General features: G+C 44.4%; 1 protein-coding gene across 1 annotated transcript in view; it reads left to right on the forward strand.

The window, feature by feature from the left end:
• The first annotated feature begins 64 nt into the window (after window positions 1–64).
• LOC306859711 (cadherin-like protein 26) overlaps window positions 65–27253 on the forward strand; it is a 37626-nt gene continuing 10437 nt past the window's right edge. Inside the window, exons 1-15 of the mRNA XM_079400914.1 lie at window positions 65–124; window positions 2525–2647; window positions 2792–2941; window positions 3050–3194; window positions 6620–6792; window positions 6941–7072; window positions 7186–7368; window positions 10628–10947; window positions 11053–11195; window positions 19403–19627; window positions 20163–20384; window positions 21230–21348; window positions 22111–22212; window positions 22528–22611; window positions 22702–22737. Coding sequence (XP_079257040.1) covers window positions 74–124; window positions 2525–2647; window positions 2792–2941; window positions 3050–3194; window positions 6620–6792; window positions 6941–7072; window positions 7186–7368; window positions 10628–10947; window positions 11053–11195; window positions 19403–19627; window positions 20163–20384; window positions 21230–21348; window positions 22111–22212; window positions 22528–22611; window positions 22702–22737 — 2208 coding nt within the window. The 5' untranslated portion in view covers window positions 65–73. The remainder of the gene's footprint in view (window positions 125–2524; window positions 2648–2791; window positions 2942–3049; window positions 3195–6619; window positions 6793–6940; window positions 7073–7185; window positions 7369–10627; window positions 10948–11052; window positions 11196–19402; window positions 19628–20162; window positions 20385–21229; window positions 21349–22110; window positions 22213–22527; window positions 22612–22701; window positions 22738–27253) is intronic.

Here is a 27253-nt window from a genome sequence, read left to right on the forward strand (position 1 = left end):
ATATGCCCTCCCCTCTCTCTCATGTGTCATATGAGCAGCCTGGATTACTGTAAGAGACAGAGGAAACTCAGTGATGATCTGCTTCAGCATGAGGACCCTTCCTGTCAGCTTTCTCCTGCTGCTGGTGAGTTAAAGCTCTCTGTGATGTGATACACTAGATCCGCTCGCACCGCCTCATGTTTCTTTGCTCAGATTTCTAGACAACAGCCGTTTATGTTGCAGGAACTAAGTCTGTCATACTGTATAAAGCCAGCTTTATCAACAATAGGCTACAGAAGCTTTGCTTTCCATTGAATGATTAGCTGATGTGATTGTTTGTCATGCGTCAGATAGTAAGAACTGTAAAGGAAGAGCATGCTTGAAGAGTTTTGTTAAATTGGATTTATGGTACAGCCATTAGAGGTGTGGATGAAAGGGACTTTCATTCCTCTAAATCTTCTGGGTCATGACACAAGAACATTAGTATGCACTTTAAGAAATGTTTGCATTGTAAGCTCATGCCTTAAAGCTCCTGTCTACTCTCATATATGCTTATTATTAATAAATAATAAATAATTATGTGAACTGAGTCAAAATGCATGGCAATATCTAATTATTGTATATAGTATTCTTTACAGTCTGCACTGTTATGAGCTTCATTTTTAAAGGATTGACATAACAATGAAAAAATGTGTGATGTGGTTTACAAATGTATATATTCTCAAGCATTCTAAGAAGCATAAACATTCTTGATTTATTACTGTGAATGCTGGCCAGAAAATACATATCATGTTTTCGGAAAACGCCTAGATACTGACTTGGCAGTGGTCCTAAACTTTTAAAGTTTTGCCATCAGCAGTAACTAATTAGGTTTTGACATCATTAACTGATACTGACAACTATTAAACTTTTAAGGATACTTTATATCTTATTTTCAGCAGCTGTGCTGCAGATACAGAATGTGGATTTCAATGGCATGTCAATGTGGACTATATCTTCGGTGCTATCATTCCACGATCAAATTAAATTAGGTTTTTAGTTAATCAGACCCAGAGGAGGACAAAGTATACAAGTAAAAATATAGAAGTACTTGATTTTAAAGGACTTACGTACTAAAAGGATATTTCCTTTTTTATGTCAATACACTGTTTTATTGTTGTATGTAATACTTGCAATACCTTTCGCCTCAGAAGCAACTTACAATACATTACACTGACTGAATACACTGGTTATGTTGAAAACAATGAACAAAGAAAAGAAACAAGTGAATTGACAAAAAAACTGTTTTATTTAACACCCCACCTCTGGCAGTGTGTGTACACATCTATGTGTAGCCAGTAATCCACATTTTAACTGAGTGCACAGTGAAATTGATGTAAATACTGATAAGAAAAAAAAATTCAAGGCACCTATTGTGCTTTGTTAGGAGGCATACAGCAGCTCTTCTGTTGTGCTTTATTTGCGTAATATTTTTGTTTACACAATTTTGCAAAATCAGACAATATTGTGTGCAATACACCACAATAACTTATTATTAAATTGGTGTAAATAAATATTTCTCATTTGCAACTGGTCAGTGTTCAAGAAATGTTGGGAAATCATTGCACGTAATCTGTGATTCCAAAAAAAACAAAAAAAAAACACCTACTAACTTTCAAAGCTGCTACTTCGAGGACCTTGATAGAAATGTGGTGGAGTGAATATTCAACTTTCCAAAAATAGTGAAGTTAAAATCATAATTTTCGGAAAAAAAAATTATATTCAAGTAAAGTACAGATACTCAAAAAGTGTACTTAGGTACAGTAATCAAGTAAATTTGTTACTGTCTACCTCTGATCATACCAAATTACACTGGGGGGAAAAAAACGAGTTCATTACAATTAATAAGGAATCTTTATGCAACATTATTTATTGTCTGTTTTGATGATAAAATCAAGTATAAGCAATGTACGTCTATGCAGTGAAAACTATATTTAATTAACCTGATTATGCTGATAACTGAAAATGAACTTAATTGCTTTGTCAAAACCTTCTCTGCAAAATGTTTATATTTAAAATACATTTTCAAAGTAATTTATGGATCTACATTTCAAATTTAAACCCATCTTTCATAAAAAAATTGTAAATAATAGTACATTATTAGAGTTTACAAGAAAATAAGTTTTCGGTCTTTTTACTTCAAAATTTCACTTAATTCAATGCGTTACTTGCCCTTGTAATTTTTGGTCAAATGTATTTGCAATTTTAAAGTGCAAAATAAAAATAAAAAAGTGGGAAGAAATCAATGCCAATGGCTACCATCAACCAACATTCTTCAAAATTCTTTAATATTGCTTAGTATTGTTTTCATATTATTTTCATGAAAATTAAGTACAATTTCACAAGAATTATGAGTGCTGTAATTTTATTTATTTATTTATTTTTTGTTGACATTAAACTCAGTGCTATTTCTCATATGCTTCTCTGTGATATGGGCAAATTATGGCCAGATTCACACATTGACTTAACTTTTGTAACATAACATACTGTCTTCTTTTCAACTCAGTCTGTCTGGAGCGTGTGTGTATGGGCTGACAGTGGGAGGATACGACAGAAGCGTGCATGGATCATTGATTCGTTTACTATTGAGGAAGAATACCCCGGTCCGTTTCCATATAAAATAGGCAAGGTGAGCGGCATCATAACAGTCACTACTTTCAGCTATAGAGCTCATTCAACTCAGTTTTATCTGAATATGTTTCACATTACAGGTTAAATTGCTGAATATGATGATTATGTGAACATTTCAGTGTGTATGTTGTCTGTGTTTCAGGTTGAACTTGATAGGTCTTATTTAGTAAATTACATATTACATGGCGATGGTGTGGATAAAGATCCAAAGAATATTCTCAGCATTGAAAAATCAGGTTACGTTTTAGTACATGGAAGGCTGGACTATGAAAGCGGCCCTAAACTTCTCCGTGTAAGTTCTCCTTAAGAACACTGTATCCATTGCATAACAGCATCGAAATTCATTCAAATACACTGCAAAGAAGCCCTGTATATTAATATTCACTGGACTCAATTGCAGTCAACATTTGAAGCAAGAAATCAATCCAATAATGAAGTGGATACAAGACTTGGGCTTGAGATCAAAATATTGGACATAAATGACAACGCACCAAAATTTCAAAAGTCAGTCTATGAAGTGACTGTGGACGAGTCACATGATCAAGGTAATCCATTATAGTTTGCACTTCACTACTTCATTTATGAAACAAAACAACAGAACATTCTGTCATTATTTACTCACCGTTAGACCTTAGACTTACGGTCTGTTTCCCAAAAGCACTGTAACTTAACTAGAACTTGAAAATCTTCGTAGATCTACGAATGCTCTAAAGTCATCGTTACTCCCTAAGTGTGTCGTAAGGAGACAGATTTATAAGGTCACCTGCAGGACAACAGGCAAAGTGCACCTAAACTTTACTCCTTTCCAGTGTGACTTCAATATTGTTCTTATGTATATTTCTTCATTAGTTTATGGCTTTGCTTGTGTATTTGTTTGTTTAAATTAGTTTAACATACCAATAAAATAAAAAATTAAATGACTGAACACAAAATAAAATATGAAAGAATAGTGCCTAAAAATACAATGCTGTATATGGACACGGCAAGGAGAGTACAAATAATATAATTAATAGGGTAATGCCAGAGTGCTTGAAAAAATTAAAAGAGGAACTCAAAAAAAATTACTGGCATGCACAAAAACCAGCCATGTATTGTACCTGAAAATAACGTCTCTAGATATTATATAATAGCTATATATGTATATATATGTATATATATATATATATATATATATATATATATATATATATATATATATATATATATATATATATACAACCACACATATATAGTATATTTATATTATATTATATGATACCTTATATCATATCATATCATATCATATCATATCCGAGTTGTTTGGAACACAGCATTAGGTTAAACATTTCAATAAACAAGTGTGTACTACAATTACGAGCCATTCTATAAGGTGACATTTCAGCACTTGACCAATGGAAAAGCTACGTGCGATTGTGTTAACCTGTTAGCCTTCGCCCCCCATTGTGGGCCTCACAGGTGAAAATAACCTACCTAATTTAAAATGGTAACAGTTCCTGACAAAGTGTGCTACACAAACAAATTAGGTATCTTTGGAAAGAAGACACTCTACTATCTATCATCCAGAGTTGATAAAAAGTTATAGACACTGACGTGCCTTGAAAAATATTTTTCCACACTGAATGTTTTTTTTATTTCATATACAAATACATGAAATAAGTCCTGGAGCATTTTTGTGAAACGCACATGAAACAATAACGAACGTTCATAAAATAACTTGTAAAAAACGCTCTTAATCGCTAAGATCAATTGCTATCAAGAAACGTAGCCCAGTGCACAAACATAGAGCTTGTGTGGTAAATGAAAGCTTAAACATGCTTGCTTGATGCACGAGAACCAGTGAGCTTTGTTCTTAGTTGTGAAAATACCATATTAGATGTGCTCTATGTATGTGCCGATCAATGTTTAAATGGGAATAAAAGCCTAAACTAAACACGCTCATCATATGAAGTAATCACATCTCTCCAGAACTTCTGTATTAAACTGCTCAATTCATGGATTACTTCTACAATATCTTTGTGTACTTTTTGAAATGTCAGTGTTTTGGTGTAATGGAAGATCAATGTAGGTAACAAAAGCCTTGTGGGTTTGGAACAACATGAGAGTAATTTTTATGTTAAATATCCCTTTAACTGCAGGAAAATACATGGTTAATTAATAAATCTATTAACTGTGAGGAAGATTTCAATGACTTTTATTTTGGTCAGTTTCTTACATCCATTGACTATGTGTTTTTTGAGCCTGACGGCCACATAATGTTTATATATATATATATATATTGTGGCGGGAGGAGCAAACGACAGACACAGTGGGCGTGGCGTCAGGAGAGGTTTTTATTAAACAATAAAACAACAAAAATAGTGTCCAAGGGGGAAAAAGTGTCCCAAAATAAACAGGGGGATCTGGTGTCCTTGTCGTGCTGCGGGGCTTGTGAAGGAGGGCAGTGTTCAGGAGGGAAGGGTCCAGGGAAGGGGCGGAGTCCGGTGGCCGCATGCGCTCCCCTCTCGGGTCCGGCAGCGAGTGGCGGCGGCGACATTCTACTCCTAGGCCCCCGGAGCTTCTGGGGGACTCGACTGCCCGGCATCCTGGCCCGTCAACCGTCTAACGGGTGCGGCAGTCCTCCTACTCGACGCACCCTTCCTGGACCCACGAGGACACCAGTGTGCATGCACGGGGGAAGAGACCGGTCTCCCGAGGAGAGGCGCGCTCGGCATTTAAACGGCGGCGGAGATGAGGCTCTATTCACATCAGGTGCGCCTCATCACACGCCGCCAGCCCTGGCTGTTTTAGCGCCCCTCCTCTCTCACACAACCACTCCCGTCGGGAGCCCGGTGAAGAGCGGCGAATACGGGACAGGGTGGTGATGATAATAAGGGGGGAGGCAGCCGACTCGTCACATCCCCCCCCCCCCCCCAAGCGACATCCCCGTCCTAGGGTCGCCGCCCACGCAGAAGTGCTACCTTCCTCAACCAGGCTCCAGCGGTCGGAGTGGGCGGGGCAGGAATTCCTCTCCGGGCAACTCTCCCTCTCGCACCGCGCCGGAACCGGGACAGAGAAAGCGGGTTTTAGTCGACAGCCTCAACCAACCACGGGGTAATGATGACAAATAGACAGAACGTCACTTACCCCACTGGTGGCTGTCCCCGTCGTTCCTCCGTCCCCGTGCGGGCTCCACGGCTTCTTGCGAGCGAGAGGCGATGACGTCATCAGATGTTGCCCAACTGCGCTGTCTAGGCTCCGCCTGCCCGCATTCTCCACCACTGTGGCGGGAGGAGCAAACGACAGACACAGTGGGCGTGGCGTCAGGCCTCGGAGAGGTTTTTATTAAACAATAAAACAACAAAAATAGTGTCCAAGGGGGAAAAAGTGTCCCAAAATAAACAGGGGGATCTGGTGTCCTCGTCGTGCTGCGGGGCTTGTGAAGGAGGGCAGTGTTCAGGAGGGAAGGGTCCAGGGAAGGGGCGGAGTCCGGTGGCCGCACGCGCTCCCCTCTCGGGTCCGGGAGCGAGTGGCGGCGGCTTCTTCCAGCGGCGACATCCTACTCCTAGGCCCCCGGAACTTCTGGGGGACTCGACGGCCCGGCATCCTGGACCGTCAGCCGTCTAACGGGTGCGGCAGTCCTCCTACTCGACGCACCCTTCCTGGACCCACGAGAGGCGCGCTCGGCATTTAAACGGCGGCGGTGATGAGGCTCTATTCACATCAGGTGCGCCTCATCACACGCCGCCAGCCCTGGCTGTTTTAGCGCCCCTCCTCTCTCACACACCCACTCCCGTCGGGAGCCTGGTGAAGGCGAATATGGGACGGGGTAGTGATGATAATAAGGGGGGAGGCAGCCGACTCGTCACCATATACATACAGCATAATTTTCCACAGGAAGAATAACAGTATACAGGTTTGAAACAGCATTAGGGTTTATAAATAATGATGGACGTGTAAGCAATAACACTTAATTTTCTCAATATGTATCAAGGCAAGGAAGTACTGACTGTACTGGCTTCTGATCAGGATGATTCAAGTACAAACAATGGAGCATTCGCTTTCACAATCAAGTCTGTCACACCAAAGACAGATAATGTTGAATTATATATTCAGCAGCAAAAAGAATCTGGGACAATTTATTTTAAGGGGTGTTTGGACTATGAGGTATGGATGTAATTTCTTTCATTCTTTCATTTTTGTACCTTTGATACATCCGCTATTCCATTGAGACAATGCGTTTTGCTTTTCGTGCTTTATGAATATTTCTCATTTTCCCATCTAAGAAATGTTCTGCTAAATTAATCTTTTCCAGAAAGCTCAGAAATACACACTCCTTGTTGAAGCAAAGGACAAAGGGGAAATGATACAGCTCTCAAGTACAAGTACACTGATAATCAATATTTCGGACAATAATAACAATCTTCCAGAGTTCTCTGGCAAAACAGTAAGTGTCATAGTGGACTGATATTATGCATGTGATATTCTTGATTATTACTTTTAATGGCAAGTTAGACATACTTTCCAGTGAAACCCAATTAAATATTTGACTTATTTTAGGGACCGGGGAAGGTCAAGGAGAGAGAAACTGGGGTTGAAGTTCTGCGACTGCAAGTAACAGACAAAGATGTCCGTGGTTCAAAGGCTTGGAAAGCCAAATACACAATCCACGGAGATATAAATGAAATATTCAAAATAGAAACAGACCCTGTTACGAATGAAGGGATTTTAACAGTCGTTAAGGTAGGTAGATGCTTGATGTTTTGTTTTGTTTTGTGTTTTTTGTTTTGTTTTGTGTTTTTTGTTGTGTTTTGTTTTGTTTTGTTTTGTTCGGTTTGGTTTTCGCCAACTTGCAGTCCATGAGTCCATGTTGCTGGTTACGATGCTCTAAAATCAGTTTACACAGAAATGCCTTGTATAGTTGACTCTGCACAAAACACATTCTCACTAACTCGTCATATTGATGCTTGGTCAGGACCCTTTGGTAGTACTTTTTGATGCAAAGGGTACCCCTTTACCTAATTTTTTGACATGCAGGGTCCTCCATTGCTTTAAATTAGAAACCTTTGGCCAATGCGAAAGGCATTTGGAATAATATCGTCAAGATTAAATTATACTGTATACTGGGTAATAATTTTACCATTATTGTATATATGTTGGGTTGTGATTTTTCAATGTAACCAGTCACAATTTTATTTACATTACACTATTTCCACATTCATGAGCACGTAACCCAACCCCTTCTCCTAAACCTAACCATTTCAATTTAATTATTAATATTCCAAGTCTTTCGAGGCAAAACGTTTGATTCTTGAGAGAAGTGAAGTGACATTAGTGAAGTGACATTCAGCCAAGTATGGTGACCCATACTCGGAATTCGTGCTCTGCATTTAACCCATCCAACGTGCACACACACAGCAGTGAACACACACACACCGTGAACATACACCCAGAGCAGTGGGCAGCCATTTTATGCTGCAGCGCCCGGGGAGCAGTTGGGGGTTCGGTGCCTTGCTCAAGGGCACCTCAGTCGTGGTATTGAGGGTAGAGAGAGCGCTGGACATTCACTCCCCCCACCTACAATTCCTGCCGGCCGGAGACTCGAACCCGCAACCTTTGGATCACGAGTCCAACTCTCTAACCATTAGGCCACGACTTCCCCACAGTAAATGTGATCACCGTTTCCATCCACCATAAAGGTAGAAGAAGCACCACATCAGCTCTGGTTGTGAAATGTCATTTGCTCTTGTGTGTCTAGAGACCAACTGCATCATGCATCTAACCAGCATACACAAATTTAAAACCGGAATGCACTGCTGTAAGTCAGCCGCCAATCGGCCTTCGCAGCGCCACATGAAGTCAAACACACCTAGGGCCAGATTTACTAAAAAGCGCAAATTTTAGCGTGAGAGCACAGTTCCAAAACAGCGCAGATGGGAATTTTCTGTGGGTGATTTACTGACATCCTGCAAATTCTCAACATCTCATTTCCTTAATGACCAACGCAATCTACCAAGCGCAGCACAAATTACCATAAGGATATGTTCGGATGCTTTTTTGGGTGTAAAATAATGCCTCAAATACCAGTAATTTGACAAGAGAAAATGTTTGTATATTACATTGCATAATTCATTTTAATTAGGGCTGTCAACGTTAACGCGTTAACGCATGCGATTAGTCTAAAAATGTTAACGTGTTAATATTTTTTAATGCAAATTAATAATTTGAGAAGGTTTGACCCCAACTTCTTACCGTCATCGTAGCATCATACATCCATCCCAAATTCTATGTGATATTAGTAATTTTCAATACTATTTAGGACAGATAGGGTAGATAGTATGCAAATTGGGACGCAGGGATTGTGTGATTATGAGTCGCCGGGCTAGACAAAAGTGAAGCGAACGCGGAGAGAGAGAGCGAGTGTGTCTGAGAGAGAGAGAGAAAGAGAGCGACAGATATTTATAATCATATGTGATATAAGGGTACAGCGAACCAGTGTTGCCAGGGTCGCGGTTTTTCGCACAATTGGGCTATTTTGAAAATACAGTCACGGGAAAAATTACAGAGCCATGGGTGCATTTTTTTTTCAAGTAGGGCTCGCTGCAGTCCGCAAGATCCAGGGGGCGTGGTTGGATCCACATCTTGGGGGTGGAGATGGGGTGGGTTTAGGGATCAGGGGGTGGAGACGGGTAGGTTTAGGTATATAAGGTGGGAGGAATTGGATCTGGATCCAACCACGCCCCCTGGATCTTGTAGCATGCAGCGAGATGCTCCTCATTTTTTTGGGTTACTTTTATAATGTACCGCAGCCGCCCAAAGTGTATACACGTGATCGCATATGTAGCATGATGCTAATTTTAGCTCTAATGCACCTGCAGAACAGGTCCAATTCTAATGCATTTTGTCATAATACTTCATGTAAGGTCGCAAGAAAATGTTTTGTTGTATTTATTTGTATTTATTTTTATTATGATATTGGCTGAAAAAAAAAGAATAATAAGGATAATGTCTCATACCTGGTGGAGGTGTGAAAGGTTCTGTTTCCTTAAACTAGTTTGTCATGCATTTCTTTATTTCAACACATTTACAGGTAAATCCTAGTATTTTAAATTTACGATTAATCGTGATTAATCACAGTCCATGACTATGATTAATGCGATTCATTTTTTTTAATTGATTGACAGCACTAATTTTATTACTCTCCTCCCATAAATTTTGCATTTAAAAGGGAAACAAGTGCATATTAAATAAGGTCAGGCGCAAAAATAACTGTGTTCGCGTTAATTCTTCACTGCACGTCTTTAGTAAATCCTAACAGTATTATTTTAATGCCAACAGATGGTTTGCGCTGGCGCAATCTGTTAGTAAATCTGGCCCCTGGTATCTTTTTGCATAAAATATAAGTGATTTACTGGAGTGGGATCATTTTCAGCCATTAAAACATAATGGTTTACACTGTTTGTTGCATAAAGATATCATATGGCTTCAGACAACTTGTTTGTAATGATTTTATACTGCTTTTTTATGGTCAGTTTTTGCAATAAATACCTTTGACTGTACTTTCATTTACCTGTTACGTGTTTTGTATTGTTCAGAAGTGGGTAGGCTCAGGGTAGGGGTGGCGTTATGTGCTCCAAAATTTATATAAAATGATTTATATTTTTACAAATGCATGCAAACCATGAAATGTGTCTTGGTCTGAAGCATAAGGCAAACAACTCAAAGCAATTGAGTACCCTGCACATTGAAAGTGACCCCATCTCATGAATGTGCATTTCAATGGCACAATTGTTTGTTTCTATTTGGTGTACTATTTATATGCAAAAATAGTACACCAAATAGAAACAGAAAATTGGTGTACTATTTATATGCAAAAATCAGCTTTGGCGTGCATATGATACGGATTGCTGGGATAGGAGGTATTTTAAAACAGAACAGATACAAAAACATCTCTATATACATTCATGTTGATTTTTCTCTAAACTTTCTTTATTCATTTCAGCAAATGGACTATGAGGAGCAAACAAATCACAATCTGTCCATCAGTGTCCAGAATGAAATTCCTTACTTTTCCTGTAAGATTAAAGAGAAAGTACCAAATGCCATGTGGGCGCTCGACAAAATACCCCAAAGCTCTGACATGAGTGCTGCAAACCTCAATAACAACATTCCAGTGACCATTTATGTAGAAGATGTCAATGACCCTCCAGTGTTTATACCCCCTGTTAAACATGTTGTGGTAATGGAGAACATAGATGTAGGAACAAGTCTTACAACCTTCACTGCTAAAGACATGGATGGAGGCCACGTAAACACATTTAAGTAAGAGAAGCTAATATTACTGTATGTTTCACTATTGGCACTGACACTGTATCATTGTTAAAAGAAAAGCATCAGGTGAATTCATCTGGTTTCTTCAAATATCAGATTTGTTACAGGTGAAGATATTGATAAATGGATAACTATTGATGCAAAGACAGGAAAAGTATCCACAATTAAAATTCTGGATAGAGAGTCGCCATTTGTGATAAACGGCACCTATACAGCAACCCTTTATGCTGTGGATGAAGGTAAGACATGAAATGTACTCATAACTATTACTGATATTATCATATTATACCAAGGATACCTATATAGACAATTCCTTTCCCTATCTGTCGGTCACTACGAGTTATGTCGTGACGACATTAGGGGATTTACTTGGAAGCCCCGACTGCCTCTGATAAGAGAAAACGCCAATGAAATTTGGCTAGTGGATTTTGCATACCTGAGCCACTCCCCGTGCATACGGGTATAAAAGGGCGACAGGTGCATCCACTCATCAGATTTTTTGCTTCGGAGCCGAGTGGATGAGAAGTCTATGCCGATCTCCACAAAGCCTTCTGCCTCAAAGATTTGTTCCTGGGTGGCGTCACGGTGCAGACAGCGGTGTCCCTGCAGCAGCGATTCCCCTGGGCACTTCACCTGAAAGAGCAAATTTCTAAAACACTGGGCGGTTCGCGTCTTTTTAAAGATGCCGTTCCGTCCATGTTCTCTTGGTTGCGGTCGCTTCCTGTCCTCGGATGACGGTCACGAGCGTTGTCTTCAGTGTCTGGGCATCCAGCACGCTGAAGATGCGTTTGTGGATGAGTCATGCGCCTGTTGTGGGCGTATGAACATGGCAACGCTGCGATCTCGCCTTTCCATTCTGAAAGGAATGGCACCCTCTGCCGCCACCCGTCCCGGTCTCTCTGGCTCGAGCATCTGAGGAGATCTGAGGGTGACAGTAAGAGCTTCTCCGCCGGGCACGTCCCCGCGGACCTCTTACTCCTCTCGCAGCGCTTGTTCCGTCCGGCTCCCGAGTGATTTCGCTGGTTCGCCCCACGGGGCCGCCAGCATTTCATTCGGTGCGCCGCCCGAGGATCAGATGTCGATCGCGGCATCTGGGGATGGGCTTTCGTCCTCTTAGGATGAACGATCGGCGGGGCTGCCCCCCTCGGGTGTTGTCGCCACTGCCGATCCGGACCCAGAGCTGACGGCCATGCTTGCCCGGGCAGCCGTGAGTATCGGGCTGGAGGTCAACAGACCGCCCAGTCCCGAGCCTTCGCGGCTGGATGATTGGTTCATCGGCGCAAAACGCGACCAGCGGCCGCACTTTGCCCCGGTGCCTTTCTTCCCGGAGGTGCATGAGGAGCTGACGAAGTCGTGGACGGCCCCTTTCTCGGCCAGAAGCCGCTCGTCTCCCTCCTCCGTCCTCACTACCCTCGATGGCGGGGCGGCCAGGGGGTACGTGGATATTCCCCAGGTGGAGAGAGCGGTTGCGGTGCACCTGTGCCCGCAAAACGCCGCCACCTGGAGGAATCGTCCGCGTCACCCGTCCAAAGCCTGTAAGCTGACGGCCGCACTTGCCGCCAAGGCTTACAGCGCTGCGGGCCAGGCCGCCTCTGCCCTGCATGCCATGGCCATCCTGCAAGTTCACCAGGCCAAGGCACTGAAACAAATGCACGAGGGTAGTCCCGACCCGGGGTTGATGCAGGAGCTGTGCAAGGCGACTGACTTCGCTCTCCGGGCGACGAAAGTCACGGCGCGGTCCCTCGGGAAGGCGATGTCCACGTTAGTGGTCCAAGAGCGCCATCTCTGGCTCAATCTGGCCGTAATGAAGGACGTCGACAAAGTATGCTTTCTCGACGCCTCCATCTCCCAGACGGGGCTATTTGGCGACACTGTCGAGGGTTTTGCCTAGCAATTCTCAGCAGTACAAAAGCAGACGGAGGCAATTCAGCATACCCTCCCTAAACGGCAGGATGCTCCAGCTGCCACCGCTGGCCCAAGGGCCAGGCCCCAGTCTGCTGGTCGCCGTGGGCGCCCTCCTGCGTCCTCCAGAGCTGCTCCGCCCCGTGCTGAGTCGTCACCTAGGCCGGTGCGTCGAGCCTCTCGCAGGAGTGTGGCGCCCCCTGCGCCTCAGCCGGCCGCCAAGTCCTCCAGGAAGACGACAAAGCGGCCCTGACGCGCACAACCTGGAGATGGAGGAATTTGCTCTTTCCCAGGAGACGACGAGGCTAGCGTCGCTCCTTCCCGCGGAGGAGGGCCGGTTGGAGAATCTTGTGTTTTCTTTTGTTTCTGTTCCGCCACTGGCTCAAGGGCCAGTGGTACCCACATTGTCAAAGAAAGAGCAATTTCCCTTTCCTCCGGGTTCCCAGGTCTGCGGGCTGACAGTGTGCGACGCACTGCCTCCTCACTCTCACCCGAGACCCATATTGCCAGTGGCCAAGAGAGTGCGGTCTGGGGACGCGATGCCTCCCCGCGCACCTCTAGCCAGTCCCCCCGGGGACTTAGGGAGTTTTGTGGGGATGAGTCAGAACGCACCGCCTTCTGTTCCATCCAACCTTACTCCCCCTCGCTGCACCACTGCGGGCACGTCGATTGTGCCTTTGGTGCCACTTGCACGGTATCTGGGGGCGTGGCTTGCGCTACCCAACCCGTCTCGCTGGCTCATTCGCACAGTTCGACTCGGCTATGCGATTCAGTTCGCCAGGCGGCCTCCCAGGTTCAGTGGCATCCTCGAGACTTCGGTGGCAGTCCGAGATGCACCTGTCCTGCGCGAGGAGATTGCTGTCCTTCTGGCAAAGGGTGCAATCGAGCCGGTCCCTCCAGCCGAGATGAGGCAGGGGTTTTACAGCCCCTACTTCATCGTGCCCAAGAAAGGCAGTGGCCTCCGGCCAATCCTGGACCTGCGAGTCTTGAATCGGGCCCTACACAAGCTCTCGTTCAAGATGTTGACACAGAAGCGCATCGTCAAATGCGTTCAGTCCGCAGACTGGTTTGCAGCGATCGACCTGAAGGACGCTTACTTTCATGTCTCGATTCTCCCTCGACACAGGCCGTTCCTACGGTTTGCGTTCGAGGGGCGGGCATGGCAGTACAGGGTCCTCCCCTTCGGTCTCTCCCTGTCTCCCCATGCCTTCACGAAGGTGGCGGAGGGCGTCCTTGCCCCGTTACGGGAAGTGGGCGTCAGGATCCTCAACTATCTCGACGATTGGCTCATCCTGGCCCGGTCGCGAGAACAGTTGTGTAGGATATCAGAGACTGAATCAGACAATTTTAAGATGCATCAGAACACTGAAACCTGAGGAGCTGGAATGCAGAGAGGCCTCAAAGCTGTAACAGGACAACGCCATAAATCGGATTCCTGCCTCCTAACCAGCGAGCCTCTTTCACCAAACAGCTTGCAACACTGAGACAAATAACACTTATTGATAATTCCAATTCAAGAAGGAGACTGTCAAATTTGTTGCAAATAATCAAGACTGATGGTCAAAGAGATGGCCATCACGTGTTCCACGATTGAATTCACAAGCTTCCTTAGACTGACTTCTCCCCCACATAGAAGACAGTCCAACCAACATTCCTTTGTCTAAAGAACATGCCTTCGTTCTCCATAGAACTAAACAAAGACTTTATTTTTCATATGCACATAAAATCATCCTAAAAGGACATTTTTATGCAGAACCTCATATTATGTTGTAAACCACATATCATGTTTTAATCAAATAATATGTATGTCTTTTCAATAAGTATTGAATAGCTCGAGCCTTAAAGGGAAATATTGCATATTTAGTATGTATGAGCTTGAAAATTCATGCTTTGAATGTTTCTTCCAATCAATTCTTTGTCAAATGCATCATAGTCTTATTATGAAATCATGTTCAAAAAGGTATACTTTGCCAAAGCCTGTAAAGTTTGGACCTCTGACTGAATAGATAACAAGTTGATTTATGATTTGGTGGAGAAACAGACCAACACCCCAAGCAAGGACAGTATCTAATTGGTCAAGACATCCAGAGGGGATGTGTCCAGAAGCGAGTTTAAGACTGTTGTCCCTCCTTCTTTCTTCCTCTCTGACTCTCGTACCCTTGTCCCTCTCACCGCGTGCGTGCTGCTCTTTGAGCGTGCTCTGGCCCACGTGCCATAATCATTTTATTTTTATTATTTTACTTTAGTTTCTTTTCTTTCCGTGGAGTTTCGTGTGTTAATGTAAGTTTGATACAAAGTCCAGCTTCGACTGCACTAGCTTCAACATCCAGCAAGCCAACGCCCAAAGACGTCACTTCAAAGACTACTGAACTTCCAGCCAATCAGACACTTCGGGAACCCCCTGTCTGCAACGAGGACACAACCCCGTTACAAGGCAAAGCACGCAAGCTACACCTCCAAATTCTAACTGAATCAGGTGCAGTTAATATAAATTTTAGCCTCATTGAGAAACTCAAAGCGAGGGTTAAATAAGTGATTGATGGTTGTTCAGGTCTATGCAATTGAACATATTGCTGTGAACTTGGGATTTCACATTTCCATTCTCTTAAACTCATCCTTTCCTCACTTTCTCTCTTTCTGCAACGTGTGAATGTGTGAATGCTTGTGTTCATGTGTTGGATTAGTTTATGTCTTAGGTTTATATAAATAAATTCTAATTTAATTGAAAAGAGAAGTATCTTGTGTTTTCTGCTCACAAGTTAATGCCTTAATCTGTCGATTTCGTTACTGTGCTATTTAATAGTGTTTTCACTATATTTGGGATTTTAATATCCAGTGCAGAGTTTGTCATACGGCTCGTTCAGTGAATCGCCGTAACACTGATTCTGTTCAAATCCCTATAAAATCATAAATGAGTCCCTTTGAGCTAAATTAAACTATTTCTTTAAATTACGTATTAATATTATATGTAATAACCCTACAGTTGTGTGGTCACAGGGACCTGGTGCTCCGGCACCTCAGCCAGTTGGGGCTTCGGGTCAACTGGGAAAAGAGCAAGCTCTCTCCTGTGCAGAGAATCTCTTTTCTCGGTGTGGAGTTAGACTCCGTGAGTATGACGGCACGTCTCACGGACGAGCGTGCCCAATCAGTGCTGAACTGCCTGAGTTCCTTCAGAGGCAGGACAGTGGTTCCGCTGAAACAGTTTCAGCAGCTCCTGGGGCATATGGCATCTGTAGCCGCAGTCATGCCGCTCGGGTTGCTTCATATGAGACCACTTCAGCACTGGTTACACTCACGGGTCCCGAGATGGGCATGGCGCCGCGGGACACGTCGTGTGACCATCACGCAATCATGTCACCGCTTTTTCAGCCCCTGGTCGGACCTTGCCTTCCTACGGGCCGGGGTGCCCTTAGGACAAGTGTCCCGGCATGTTGTTGTCACAACAGATGCCTCCAGCATGGGCTGGGGCGCTACATGCAACGGGCAGGCAGCCTCGGGGCTCTGGACGGGGCCTCGACTGCTTTGGCACATCAACTGCCTAGAGCTGTTGGCAGTGCATCTGGCCTTAAAGCAGTTCCGGCCACTGCTCCTAGGCCAGCACGTGTTGGTCCGCACGGACAACACTGCGGCTGTTTCGTACATCAACCGGCAGGAAGGTCTACGATCACGCCGCATGTCACAGCTCGCCCGCCATCTCCTCCTCTGGAGTCAGTCACAGCTCAAATCGCTGCGCGCCGTCCACATTCCGGGGGAGCTCAATCGTGCAGCCGACGCGCTCTCACGACAGCTCACGTTCCCCGGAGAATGGCGATTCCATCCCGAGACGATCCGGCTGATTTGGAGTCGATTCGGGGAAGCTCAGGTAGACCTGTTTGCTTCCCGCGAGTCCTCCCACTGCCAGCTGTATTTCTCCCTGGCCGAGGCCCCCCTCGGCACGGACGCACTGGCACACAGCTGGCCTCGGGCTCTGCGCAAGTATGCGTTTCCCCCAGTGAGCCTGATCGCACAGACACTGTGCAAGGTCAGGGAGGACGAGGAGCAGGTCTTGTTGGTTGCGTCATATTGGCCCACCCGGACCTGGTTTCCGGAACTCACCCTCCTCGCGACAGCCCCTCCCAGGCGCATCCCTCTGAGGAAGGACCTTCTTTCTCAGGGGCTCGGCACCATATGGCACATGCGTCCAGATCTGTGGAACCTCCATGTGTGGCTCCTGGATGGGACGCGGCAGACTTGAGTGGCCTGCCACAGGCTGTGGTGGACACCATCACTCAGGCTAGGGCCCCTTCAACTAGGCAAGCCTATGCACTGAAGTGGAGTCTGTTCACGGACTGGTGTTCTTCTCGTCGGGAGGACCCCCGAAGATGCACGATTGGAGTGGTGCTTTCTTTCCTGCAAGAGAGGTTGGAGCGCAGACTGTCGCCCTCCACCTTGAAAGTGTACGTGGCTGCTATTGCGGCCCATCACGATGCAGTGGACAGCCGGTCCCTGGGGAAGCACAATCTCATCGTGAGGTTCCTGAGGGGTGCCAGAAGGTTAAATCCTCCTAGGCCACCCCTGATGCCCTCCTGGGATCTCTCTATTGTCCTGGCTGGACTTCAGAGGGGTCCCTTTGAGCCGCTGGACTCAGTCGAGCTGAAATTCCTGTCGGCTAAGACAGCGCTCCTGACCGCGCTCACTTCCATCAAGAGGGTCGGGGACCTCCAAGCATTTTCGGTAAGCGAAGAGTGCCTTGTGTTTGGGCCGGCCTACTCTCACGTTGTCCTGAGACCCCGGCCTGGATACGTGCCTAAGGTTCCCACCAAGCCCTTCCGCGATCAGGTGGTGAACCTGCAAGCACTGCCCTCGGAGGAGGCAGACCCAGCCTTGGCGTTGCTGTGTCCCGTAAGAGCGCTGCGCATATACGTGGACCGCACCCGGAGCTTCAGAAGCTCTGAGCAGCTCTTTGTCTGCCACAGAGGTCAGCAGAAAGGGAAGGCTGTCTCCAAGCAGAGGTTGGCCCACTGGATAGTGGATGCCATCGCCTTGGCGTACCAATCCCAAGGCGAGCCGTGCCCCCTCGGGGTGAGGGCTCACTCCACACGGAGTGTTGCCTCCTCCTATGCGCTGGCGCACGGCGCCTCTTTGGCAGACATCTGTAGAGCTGCGGGCTGGGCGACACCGAACACCTTCGCGAGATTTTACAGTCTCCGCGTTGAGCCAGTCTCTTCCCGTGTGTTGGGTAACAGGTAAGTGGCGGGAAGAGTTGGCCAGTGTCACGCTTGCTGCGCCATTCCCCCTTACCCGGGGATATGAGCGCCTATTCTCTCCTCCAGTTAGTTCCCCGGACGGCGAACCCTGGCGGAGTTCCTCCTGCACCCCCGGCAGTCAGGCTGGGCGGAGCAGTCTGACGCCAGGCCCAGTACCGGTGTTAGCTTGCCCGGGTCTCCGGTCAGCCCCTGTACTCGGCTAGGTGCCCGTGTGGCCTGATTCCCTTCGGGTGATCCCACATGTGTATTCATCCACGGTACAGTTTCCCTCACGGTAAACCCGTGTCTTCCCTTTGACAGAGCTCTGTCAGACCCTGCTGGCAGCTCTCCTCCCTTCTCCTAGGTAGGATCTGCCCCGGGGTCCAGGCATATGTAGCACTGCCCCAGGCTTGGGCCAGTCCATACCAGTGTCTCCACACGTTACCTCCCTTCGGGCAGGGTGTGGCCTCCGTAGCGCCCTTCTCCGGAAGGCTCGCTTCCCCGTCGTTACTGCTGGGCTGTAACAACAAACAGGAAAGACTTGAAGCAGTCTTTCATAGAAGGTCGAAATCCCTTCCGATTTCTGGGGAAAGGAACAGCGGCTTGGCTATCTCCAGCAGCAATGTACTCAGTGGTCCCTGCGGGCGCCAAGGTTAGCGAATTTGCGCTGGGGCGACGGGAAGATTGCGACCTTCGCATCGCATTTGTCTGTCATGCGCTAGCTTGTCAACATCTGCATGCCACAAGGTCGTGACGGGGTTCAGGTTGTGCCGCTTTCCATAGACCCCTAATGTCGTCACGACATAACTCGTAGTGACCGACAGATAGGGAACGTCTTGGTTACGTACGTAACCCTCGTTCCCTGATGGAGGGAACGGAGACGTTATGTCCCCATGCCACAATCTTGAACCATCGCTGGTTGCCAGGGACACGTTCTCAGCTCCTCAGCGGAAAACCTGATGAGTGGATGCACCTGTCGCCCTTTTATACCCGTATGCACGGGGAGTGGCTCAGGTATGCAAAATCCACTAGCCAAATTTCATTGGCGTTTTCTCTTATCAGAGGCAGTCGGGGCTTCCAAGTAAATCCCCTAATGTCGTCACGACATAACGTCTCCGTTCCCTCCATCAGGGAACGAGGGTTACATACGTAACCAAGACGTTCCTTTTATTTTCAAATTAATTTCATTTGATATACATGCATTTACTTATATCTTGTTTACTTGCATAAAAAACAACACTCTCAATATTTATCTACCTCATGATTCCTGATCATGATTTATACTCTAATTTCTGTTTCCTCCATTCTCTGATCTGCAGGTGTTCCTCTGCTGACAGGCACTGGAACTCTAGTCATTCACCTGAATGATCAAAATGATAACGTACCAATACTGGATATGAACAATGTCAGCATTTGCATAGATAAAGAACCCACAATGGTCAACATCACAGCCGTAGACCTGGACTCTCCTCCATATGGATCGCCTTTCTACTATGAGCTTTTAGGAGATGTTAAGGACAAATGGAGGTTTGAACCAGCTTATGGTAAAGCCACTGTCTTCTTCACTCGGTCCAGACCACCCTACTCTCACTGAATATAATATTTCACTTTGAAAACACATCAAAGGTTATTAACACAGTTTTATGCTGACTTTAGGCAAATAATGTCTTGAGTGTTCTTCCATGACCTCCTTAAGATTTCTCTGCCTACATTAACAGCCACGATTTTAGAATAATTAAGTTTTTTTTATGTTAAAAATGTAAATATTAATCAGCACAACTATTTTCAACATTTATAATGTTTCTTGAGCAGCTTTGATCAAGAATAAATTACTTTTTACAATATATTCAAATAATAATAAAAAGTTAGTGTAAAAGTAAAATGTAATAATATTTCACATGTAATAATATTTCACAATATTACTGTATTATTGATCAAATAAATGTAGCCTTGGTGAGCGTAAGAGACTTATTTTAAAAACATTTAAATCTCTTAATTATTCCTAATTTTGACCCATAGTATACGTATACGTATACTAATACTAACTCTCGTTTTATCGTCACACTTTTTCTCCTAAAGGCACAACGGTGATTCTTCTAAAAGAAAAACATGTGTATTCAGGTCATCACCTCCTCCAGATCAAAATATCAGACCAGCAGGGATTATACTCCATCCAGAACCTGACGGTCACGGTGTGTGACTGCTCTATCACTCCCACCTGCCATGTCAGGATGGTCTCACAAGTTCGGATGGGGCCTGTTGCCACCTTCTTGGTTGTTCTTGCAATTCTGATTCTCACAGGTGAGATGGTGATGTCTAATGTTTGGGTGAGTACTAATAGGCTATGAAGGATTTTGAAAACTGTTTCATAATACTGAGTAAATCCAACCATTAAGGGTGTGGTAAAACAACAAAAGACTTGCCATAGAAACCTGTAAAAACCTGTTTTTTGAATGACACATACAATTTTCAAATGTGTGTTTTTTTTTTTATTATTTGTTCTCTGTAAATTCTGTAGTTTTGTTTTGCCACAATGCACTTAGAATGTTTGTTTTTCTGTATTTGGGGGAAAATCTAGGTGATTTATTCACTTGATTTTTAAGGAATAGAACTGAAACCCAAAAATTTGCTGACAATTACCCTAAGGGTATTCAAGATGTGGATGACTTTGTTTGCTCTGAACAAATCTGAACATTTCATCACTTGCTCACCATGGATCCTCTGCAGTGAATGGGTGCCATCAGAATGTTTTGGAAGAAGCAATGTTATGGATTATGGACTCATATTTTAGCTGAAAGCAACAGTTAAAACATGTTAATGATGGGTTTGTTTCTTACAAACATGCATCTTTTCACTTCACAAGATGTTAACTGGAGTGGTGTAGATTGCTTGTGGATTATTGTGGTGTTTTTATCAGCTCTTTGGACTCTCATTCTGACGGCACCCATTCACTGCAGAGCACCCATTGGTGAGCAAGTAATGCGATGCTAAATTTCTCCAAATCCAATAAAGAAACAACTTTCAAACATCTTCAATGTAAATTTTCATTCACTATTTATTTAAACACTTCAAAATGTGTTCAAGGGAGCTGATAACTTTGTGACAGTATCCAAGTTTAAAATAAATACTCTCTTTTTATATTTCAGTAATGTGCTTAATGAGTCTACTGATGTCCTGCAAGGAGGAGAAAAAAATGATTATGATGGATGATGGCCTCGGTTATCTCATCACAACAAATATGGAAAATCCAGGAACAGACTGCATGGTAATTTCATCACACAACTAGTAATGTTTGGATTTGTGCATTTTATTCAGTTTTAGACACTACAACAAGGATTTATATCAACATTAGCTCAAGTAATTAGTTTATGTAATAACATGAAAGAACAATGCACACAGCATTTGTTAATGTTAAAATATAACTGTAAAAAATATAATTTGACACACACACACACACACACACATGTTGGTTTTTGTGGTTTATGGGGACTCTCCATAGGCGTAATGGTTTTTATACTGAACAAACTGTGTGTGCTATTGCCCTACACCAACCCTACACCTAAACTTAGCCCTCACAGAAGACTTTGTGCATTTTTAGATTTTCAAAAAAACAACATTTAGTATGTTTTTTTAAGCCTTTTGAATTACGGGGTCATAGGCAGTGTCCTCATAAACCACCTTCATATTGTTATACCTCTGTCATACCCATGTCATTATACAAATTTGTGTCCTCATAAACCACATAAACATACACAAACACACACACGTGTTATTAGTGTTGTAATTAATTACTGTAATATAACAAATACTGTAGAATAGCATTGCATTGCATTGCATTATGTTTATAGATTCAAAAATGCTTTAAACATTCTTGACCATGGTTAGTACAAATCATGAATTAATAATAATAAACCAAACCATAGTGTAAAGTGTAAAGTATTGATAAGTTCAGCTCACATTTATATCAAACATTAAACATGTGTTGCCTTGAATAACTTTTAATGTAAATCTTGATGTGTTCATGAAGGTGTCTTCCAGTGTAGGTATTCACAAAACAAATTCTTCCAACATAAACGGTATAAATGCAACTAAAAATATAAACTCAAGCCAGAAGGTCACATCACAAACCGTGAGTAACAATAAAACTCTTTATGTTCTTTTACACTTGGGGTGAATTAGAGCATTCTGGGAAATAATATTTTGCTGCCAAACCAAGTTCAAACATTGTCTATAATGTGTCTGGAAATAGCCTGTATGTTGTGTGTATGATAAATTGTTCAAGAGTAAATCAAACAGAAAAAAAAAGATTGTATCGTTTCATTTAAGAATCGTTTTATTTAAAAGATTGTATTCCTACTTCCCTAAATTTAAATTCTGCTTCCTGTTTGCTATCATGAATAGGAGACATTTTCTTAAAATTATAATTTTGCTTCCTGACATCCAGGTAATACATAAAGGACAGCAGGCCGTTTCACAGGCTCCATCGTCAGTCTACAACCACCAGACATTCAAACGCTCGACGAACAGAGTGAGTATTAACAGCTACATCAAGATTTCAAAGTGTTGGTCATTTCCCTTGTTTTGTGATGGACTGTTTCTGTTTCTGTATGTTTTTCAGAATTTCACAAGACGAGCATGCAGAATAAATGTTCAGGTAAGAATAAAATGAAAGTAATAATTAGGGATGCACGATATTTATCGGACTGATAAATTATCGACCGATATGGGAGAAAATGACGTAATTTTTATTGCTCCGATAAATAAATTAAATCCGATAATTAGATCCGATAAAGTATGCTTGCTGGTAAATCAATCAATCAGTCTGATTTATCTGAGATTCATCTTCTTTCCAAGTGCAAGTGATTGCAGCTTTAAACTGCAGTGACTCTCAGCATGTGTTGTGCTCATTACGTCATCATTTGCGAACATGTCTTCGCCGGTCTGGAAGTTTTTCTCGGTGGCAGAGGAGGACTTTGCCATTGCTATTTCCAACGCGTGTTCAGCAAGGATTCCGAAAGGAGGAAAAAAGGCATCAAGTAGGGTTGTGACAGTGAGGAAATTTTCCCACTGGTTAATCGACATGTGTCAACACCTTACCGGTATCACCTCAGTGGATGGGGGGTGGACGTCGTTTGAGTCTTCTCTCTTTTCCTCGCTTTCCTTCAGTTTTAAATAGCTTGTAAGCTCTGTGCGCATTTTATTTTCACTTTTAAATTAGTGGCAATTCGGCGTCAAAGTTGTTTGTTTTTAGTTCGCTTGAGTTTTCTCACTTTCCTTTGCTTAAATAGCTTGTAAAAGTACCGTGCGTATTTTATTTTCACTTTTAAATTAACGGCAATTCGGCATCAATTACAACACACAACATAGAATATATAGCTAACTTTTATTAACCAAACGAATAAAAATACACCATGCTATATGCCTAATATAAAATAACAGATAACTTACAAATTTTAAATATGCATGGTAGGCCTATACAAAACTGAAAATCAGTAAAGACTGAGGAACAAATAATTATAAAACGTAGAACGTTTATTAGTGAGATGGAAGGTTTTGAGGCACGGACTGCATACATCTTGATGTAAAATAATGGGAAAAATATCACAGTTTAAATAAAATAAAAATCAGCAAATACTGTGGAACCAAATAACCTAAATGAGAAACGAATGTTTAAAAAATAAATAAATAGATCTTCCAATATCACCTTCGATAAATGGCAGGTCAACAGGCTTTTCAAAATCCAAAAATATTTTTAAAACAGGCGCTTTTACATTTCGTTTTGAAACTCTTCTGCCATCGTCTTGTCTTTTTCACCTCACTCTTGTCAGTCAGCTCGACTCACTCTCCTCAGGTGATAAATTAAATCTGATCTGTGATGCGCAACTGTCCTTCGTTCACAAAAATGAACCGAAATACATGCCTTACAGACTTGATAAATATTTCTAAAGAAAGCTTTAAATTGCTACTTAACGAAATAAATAAAAACGAAAACAAAAACTCTTTAATATAATCGTTATCCGTGAAGATGCACTTGTCATGATGGTAAAGATGAGGAAGCAAGTTGCGAGTGAGAAAGAGAGTTTATTGTAGTCAGAGAATGAGACACCGACAGGAATGCGACAATACACACACATGACAATACACGTGACAAGGAGGAAACAATGAAGGAGTGAACCGTGACAGTACCCCTCCCCTAAGAACGCCTACTGGCGTTCCCAGGTTCCCCTACCTGTCGATTGTAATCATCGATCAGAGAGTGGTCCAGTATGTCTCTCGCAGGTACCCAACTTCTCTCCTCCGGACCGTAACCCTCCCAGTCCACCAAGTACTGAAACCCGCGTCCCCTCCGCCTTGTGTCCAGTATACGGTTTACCGAAAATGTGGGTTCTCCGTCTACGAGTCGCGGCGCGGGGGGGGGGGATTAATGGGAGAATGAAACACGGGTTTAATTTTGGATACATGAAAGACGGGGTGAATCCTCCTGTACACCGGAGGAAGGTTGAGGTGGACTGCCACCGGACTAATGATCTTGGTGACCGTGAACGGGCCAATGAATTTGGGAGCAAGTTTATTAGACATGGAGCGGAGAGGAATGTTCCTGGTTGAAAGCCACACTTTTTGACCAATGACGTAAACGGGAGGCTTAGACCGGTGGCGATCGGCTTTAGCCTTGGTGCGCGCCCCCACTTGGAGCAGAGTCTCACGGGCTCTAGTCCAAGTGCGGTGACACCTCTGGACAAAGGCGTGAGCGGATTCCAGACTGGGAAAAATTGGTGGCTGGTAACCTAAGCTACATTCAAACGGAGATAGGCCCGTGGATGACACTGGTAATGCATTGTGGGCATACTCCACCATAGACAGTTGTTAGTTCCTAGAGGAAGGAATCTTGGAGACCAAACAAGGTCCCCTGTCGGAAACCACGTCCACCGGGAGGCCATGTAAGCGAAAGACGTGGTTTACGACTGTCAACGCTGTCTCCTTGGCTGAGGGTAATTTGGGCAAGGGGATGAAATGGGCCGCCTTCGAGAACCGGTCCACCACAGTCAAAACGACCGTGTTGCCCTGAGAGGGCGGTAACAAAATCTAGTACGATATGGGACCAGGGTCTCGAAGGGACGGGCAGCGGTTGAAGTAACCCATCTGGGGGTCGATTGGAAGTCTTACCAGTGGCACAAACTGAGCAAGCCAAAACAAAACTGTGAACGTTGCGAGCCATACGTGGCCACCAGAATCTTTGCTTAACCAAAAAATGAGTACGATTGACTCCTGGATGACAAGCCACGTTGGAACAATGCCCCCACTGAATAACGTCTGACCGTAAACCCTCAGGCACAAATAACCGATTCGGTGGGCAACCGGGCGGAGGCGTTACACCTTCTAAGGCCACCTTGACCTTCGACTCGACCTCCCATGTGAGGGCGGAGACAAACAGAGTCTCAGGTAAAATGCACTCGGGAGTAGACAGGCGTTCGGAACGGTCAAAAATGTGCGATAAAGAGTCGGGTTTGATGTTCTTGGAACCCGGGCGGTACGAGAGAGAAAAATCAAAACGACCGAAAAAAAGTGCCCACCGAGCCTGCCTGGGGTTCAATCTTTTGGCAGTTCTAATATATTCTAGGTTCTTGTGATCGGTCCAGACGATAAAAGGTACCCCCGACCCTTCCAACCAATGACACCACTCTTCCAACGCTAGCTTGACTGCCAACAACTCCCTGTTACCAATGTCGTAATTACATTCGGCCGGTGATAAACGATGGGACAAAAACGCGCAGGGATGCATCTTGTCGTCTGTGGAAGAACGCTGGGATAACACTGCGCCTACCCCCACCTCTGACGCGTCGACCTCCACCACAAACTGACGTGAGGAATCAGGGGCTATGAGGATAGGGGCTGAAACAAAGTGGCCCTTCAGTTTGATAAACACGGCCTCAGCTGTGTTAGACCACCTGAACGTAGTTCTGGGGGAGGTCAAGGCAGTCAGAGGTGCGGCTAGTTGGCTGAAGTTGCGAATAAAACGCCGGTAGAAGTTGGCGAACCCCAGAAACCTCTGTAGGGCCTTACGGGAATCTGGACTTGGCCACTCCACCACAGCCTTAACCTTTTCAGGATCCATGCGCACTCCCTCAGACGAAACGATGTACCCTAGAAAAGGAACAGACTGTGCATGAAAAGCGCATTTCTCCGCCTTGACAAAAAGCCCATTCTCTAGCAACCTCTGAAGCACTCGCCGGATGTGCTGCACATGTTCCTGGAGAGATGAAGAAAAAATCAATATGTCATCCAGGTAAACATATATGAATTGGTCTACCATATCTCGCAGCACGTCATTGACGAGTGCCTGGAAGACCGCTGGGGAGTTGGACAGCCCGAAGGGCATGACCAAGTATTCAAAGTGCCCCCTGGGGGTGTTAAAAGCAGTCTTCCACTCATCCCCCTTCCTGATGCGGACCAAATGATAAGCATTACGTAAATCCAATTTCGTGAAAATAGACGCTCCCTGCAACCTCTCGAAGGCTGAAGACATCAACGCCAAAGGATAAGTATTCTTTACCGTGATGTTGTTCAACCCCCGGTAATCGATACAAGGACGCAGGGACCCGTCCTTCTTCCCCACAAAAAAGAACCCCGCCCCCGCAGGAGAAGAGGAAGGGCGGATGAACCCAGAAGCTAGAGAATCAGAAATATATTTCTCCATAGCCTCCCTTTCTGGAACAGAAAGCGAATATAACTTGCCCTTAGGCGGAGACGTACCTGGCAGTAAATCTATGGCACAGTCGTAAGGACGATGCGGGGGAACAGAAGCTGCTCGAGACTTACTGAACACCTCCCTCAGGTCCTGGTACTCAGCGGGCACGTTTGACAGATCCACCGCCTCCTGCTGAAACACAGAAACAGAGACCAACGGACAGGCAGACACAAGACAAGACTTATAACAACGATTGCTCCAAGCTATGATGGTTCTTTGATGCCAGTCTATTTTGGGGTTATGAGCAATGAGCCAGGGGTGGCCGAGGACAACAGGTGCAAGAGGAGAGTCCATGATCATGAAGGAGATAGTTTCCGTGTGATTGCCTGACGTAATAAGCGTGACAGGTTCAGTGATAAAGGAGATGGTGGGTAGTTCCTGACCGCTGAGGGCGTGAACAGAAATCCTGTGTGTGAGGGGTTTA

Source organism: Barbus barbus, assembly GCF_936440315.1.
Source record: "Barbus barbus genome assembly, chromosome: 40".
Taxonomy (NCBI): Eukaryota; Metazoa; Chordata; class Actinopteri; order Cypriniformes; family Cyprinidae; genus Barbus; species Barbus barbus.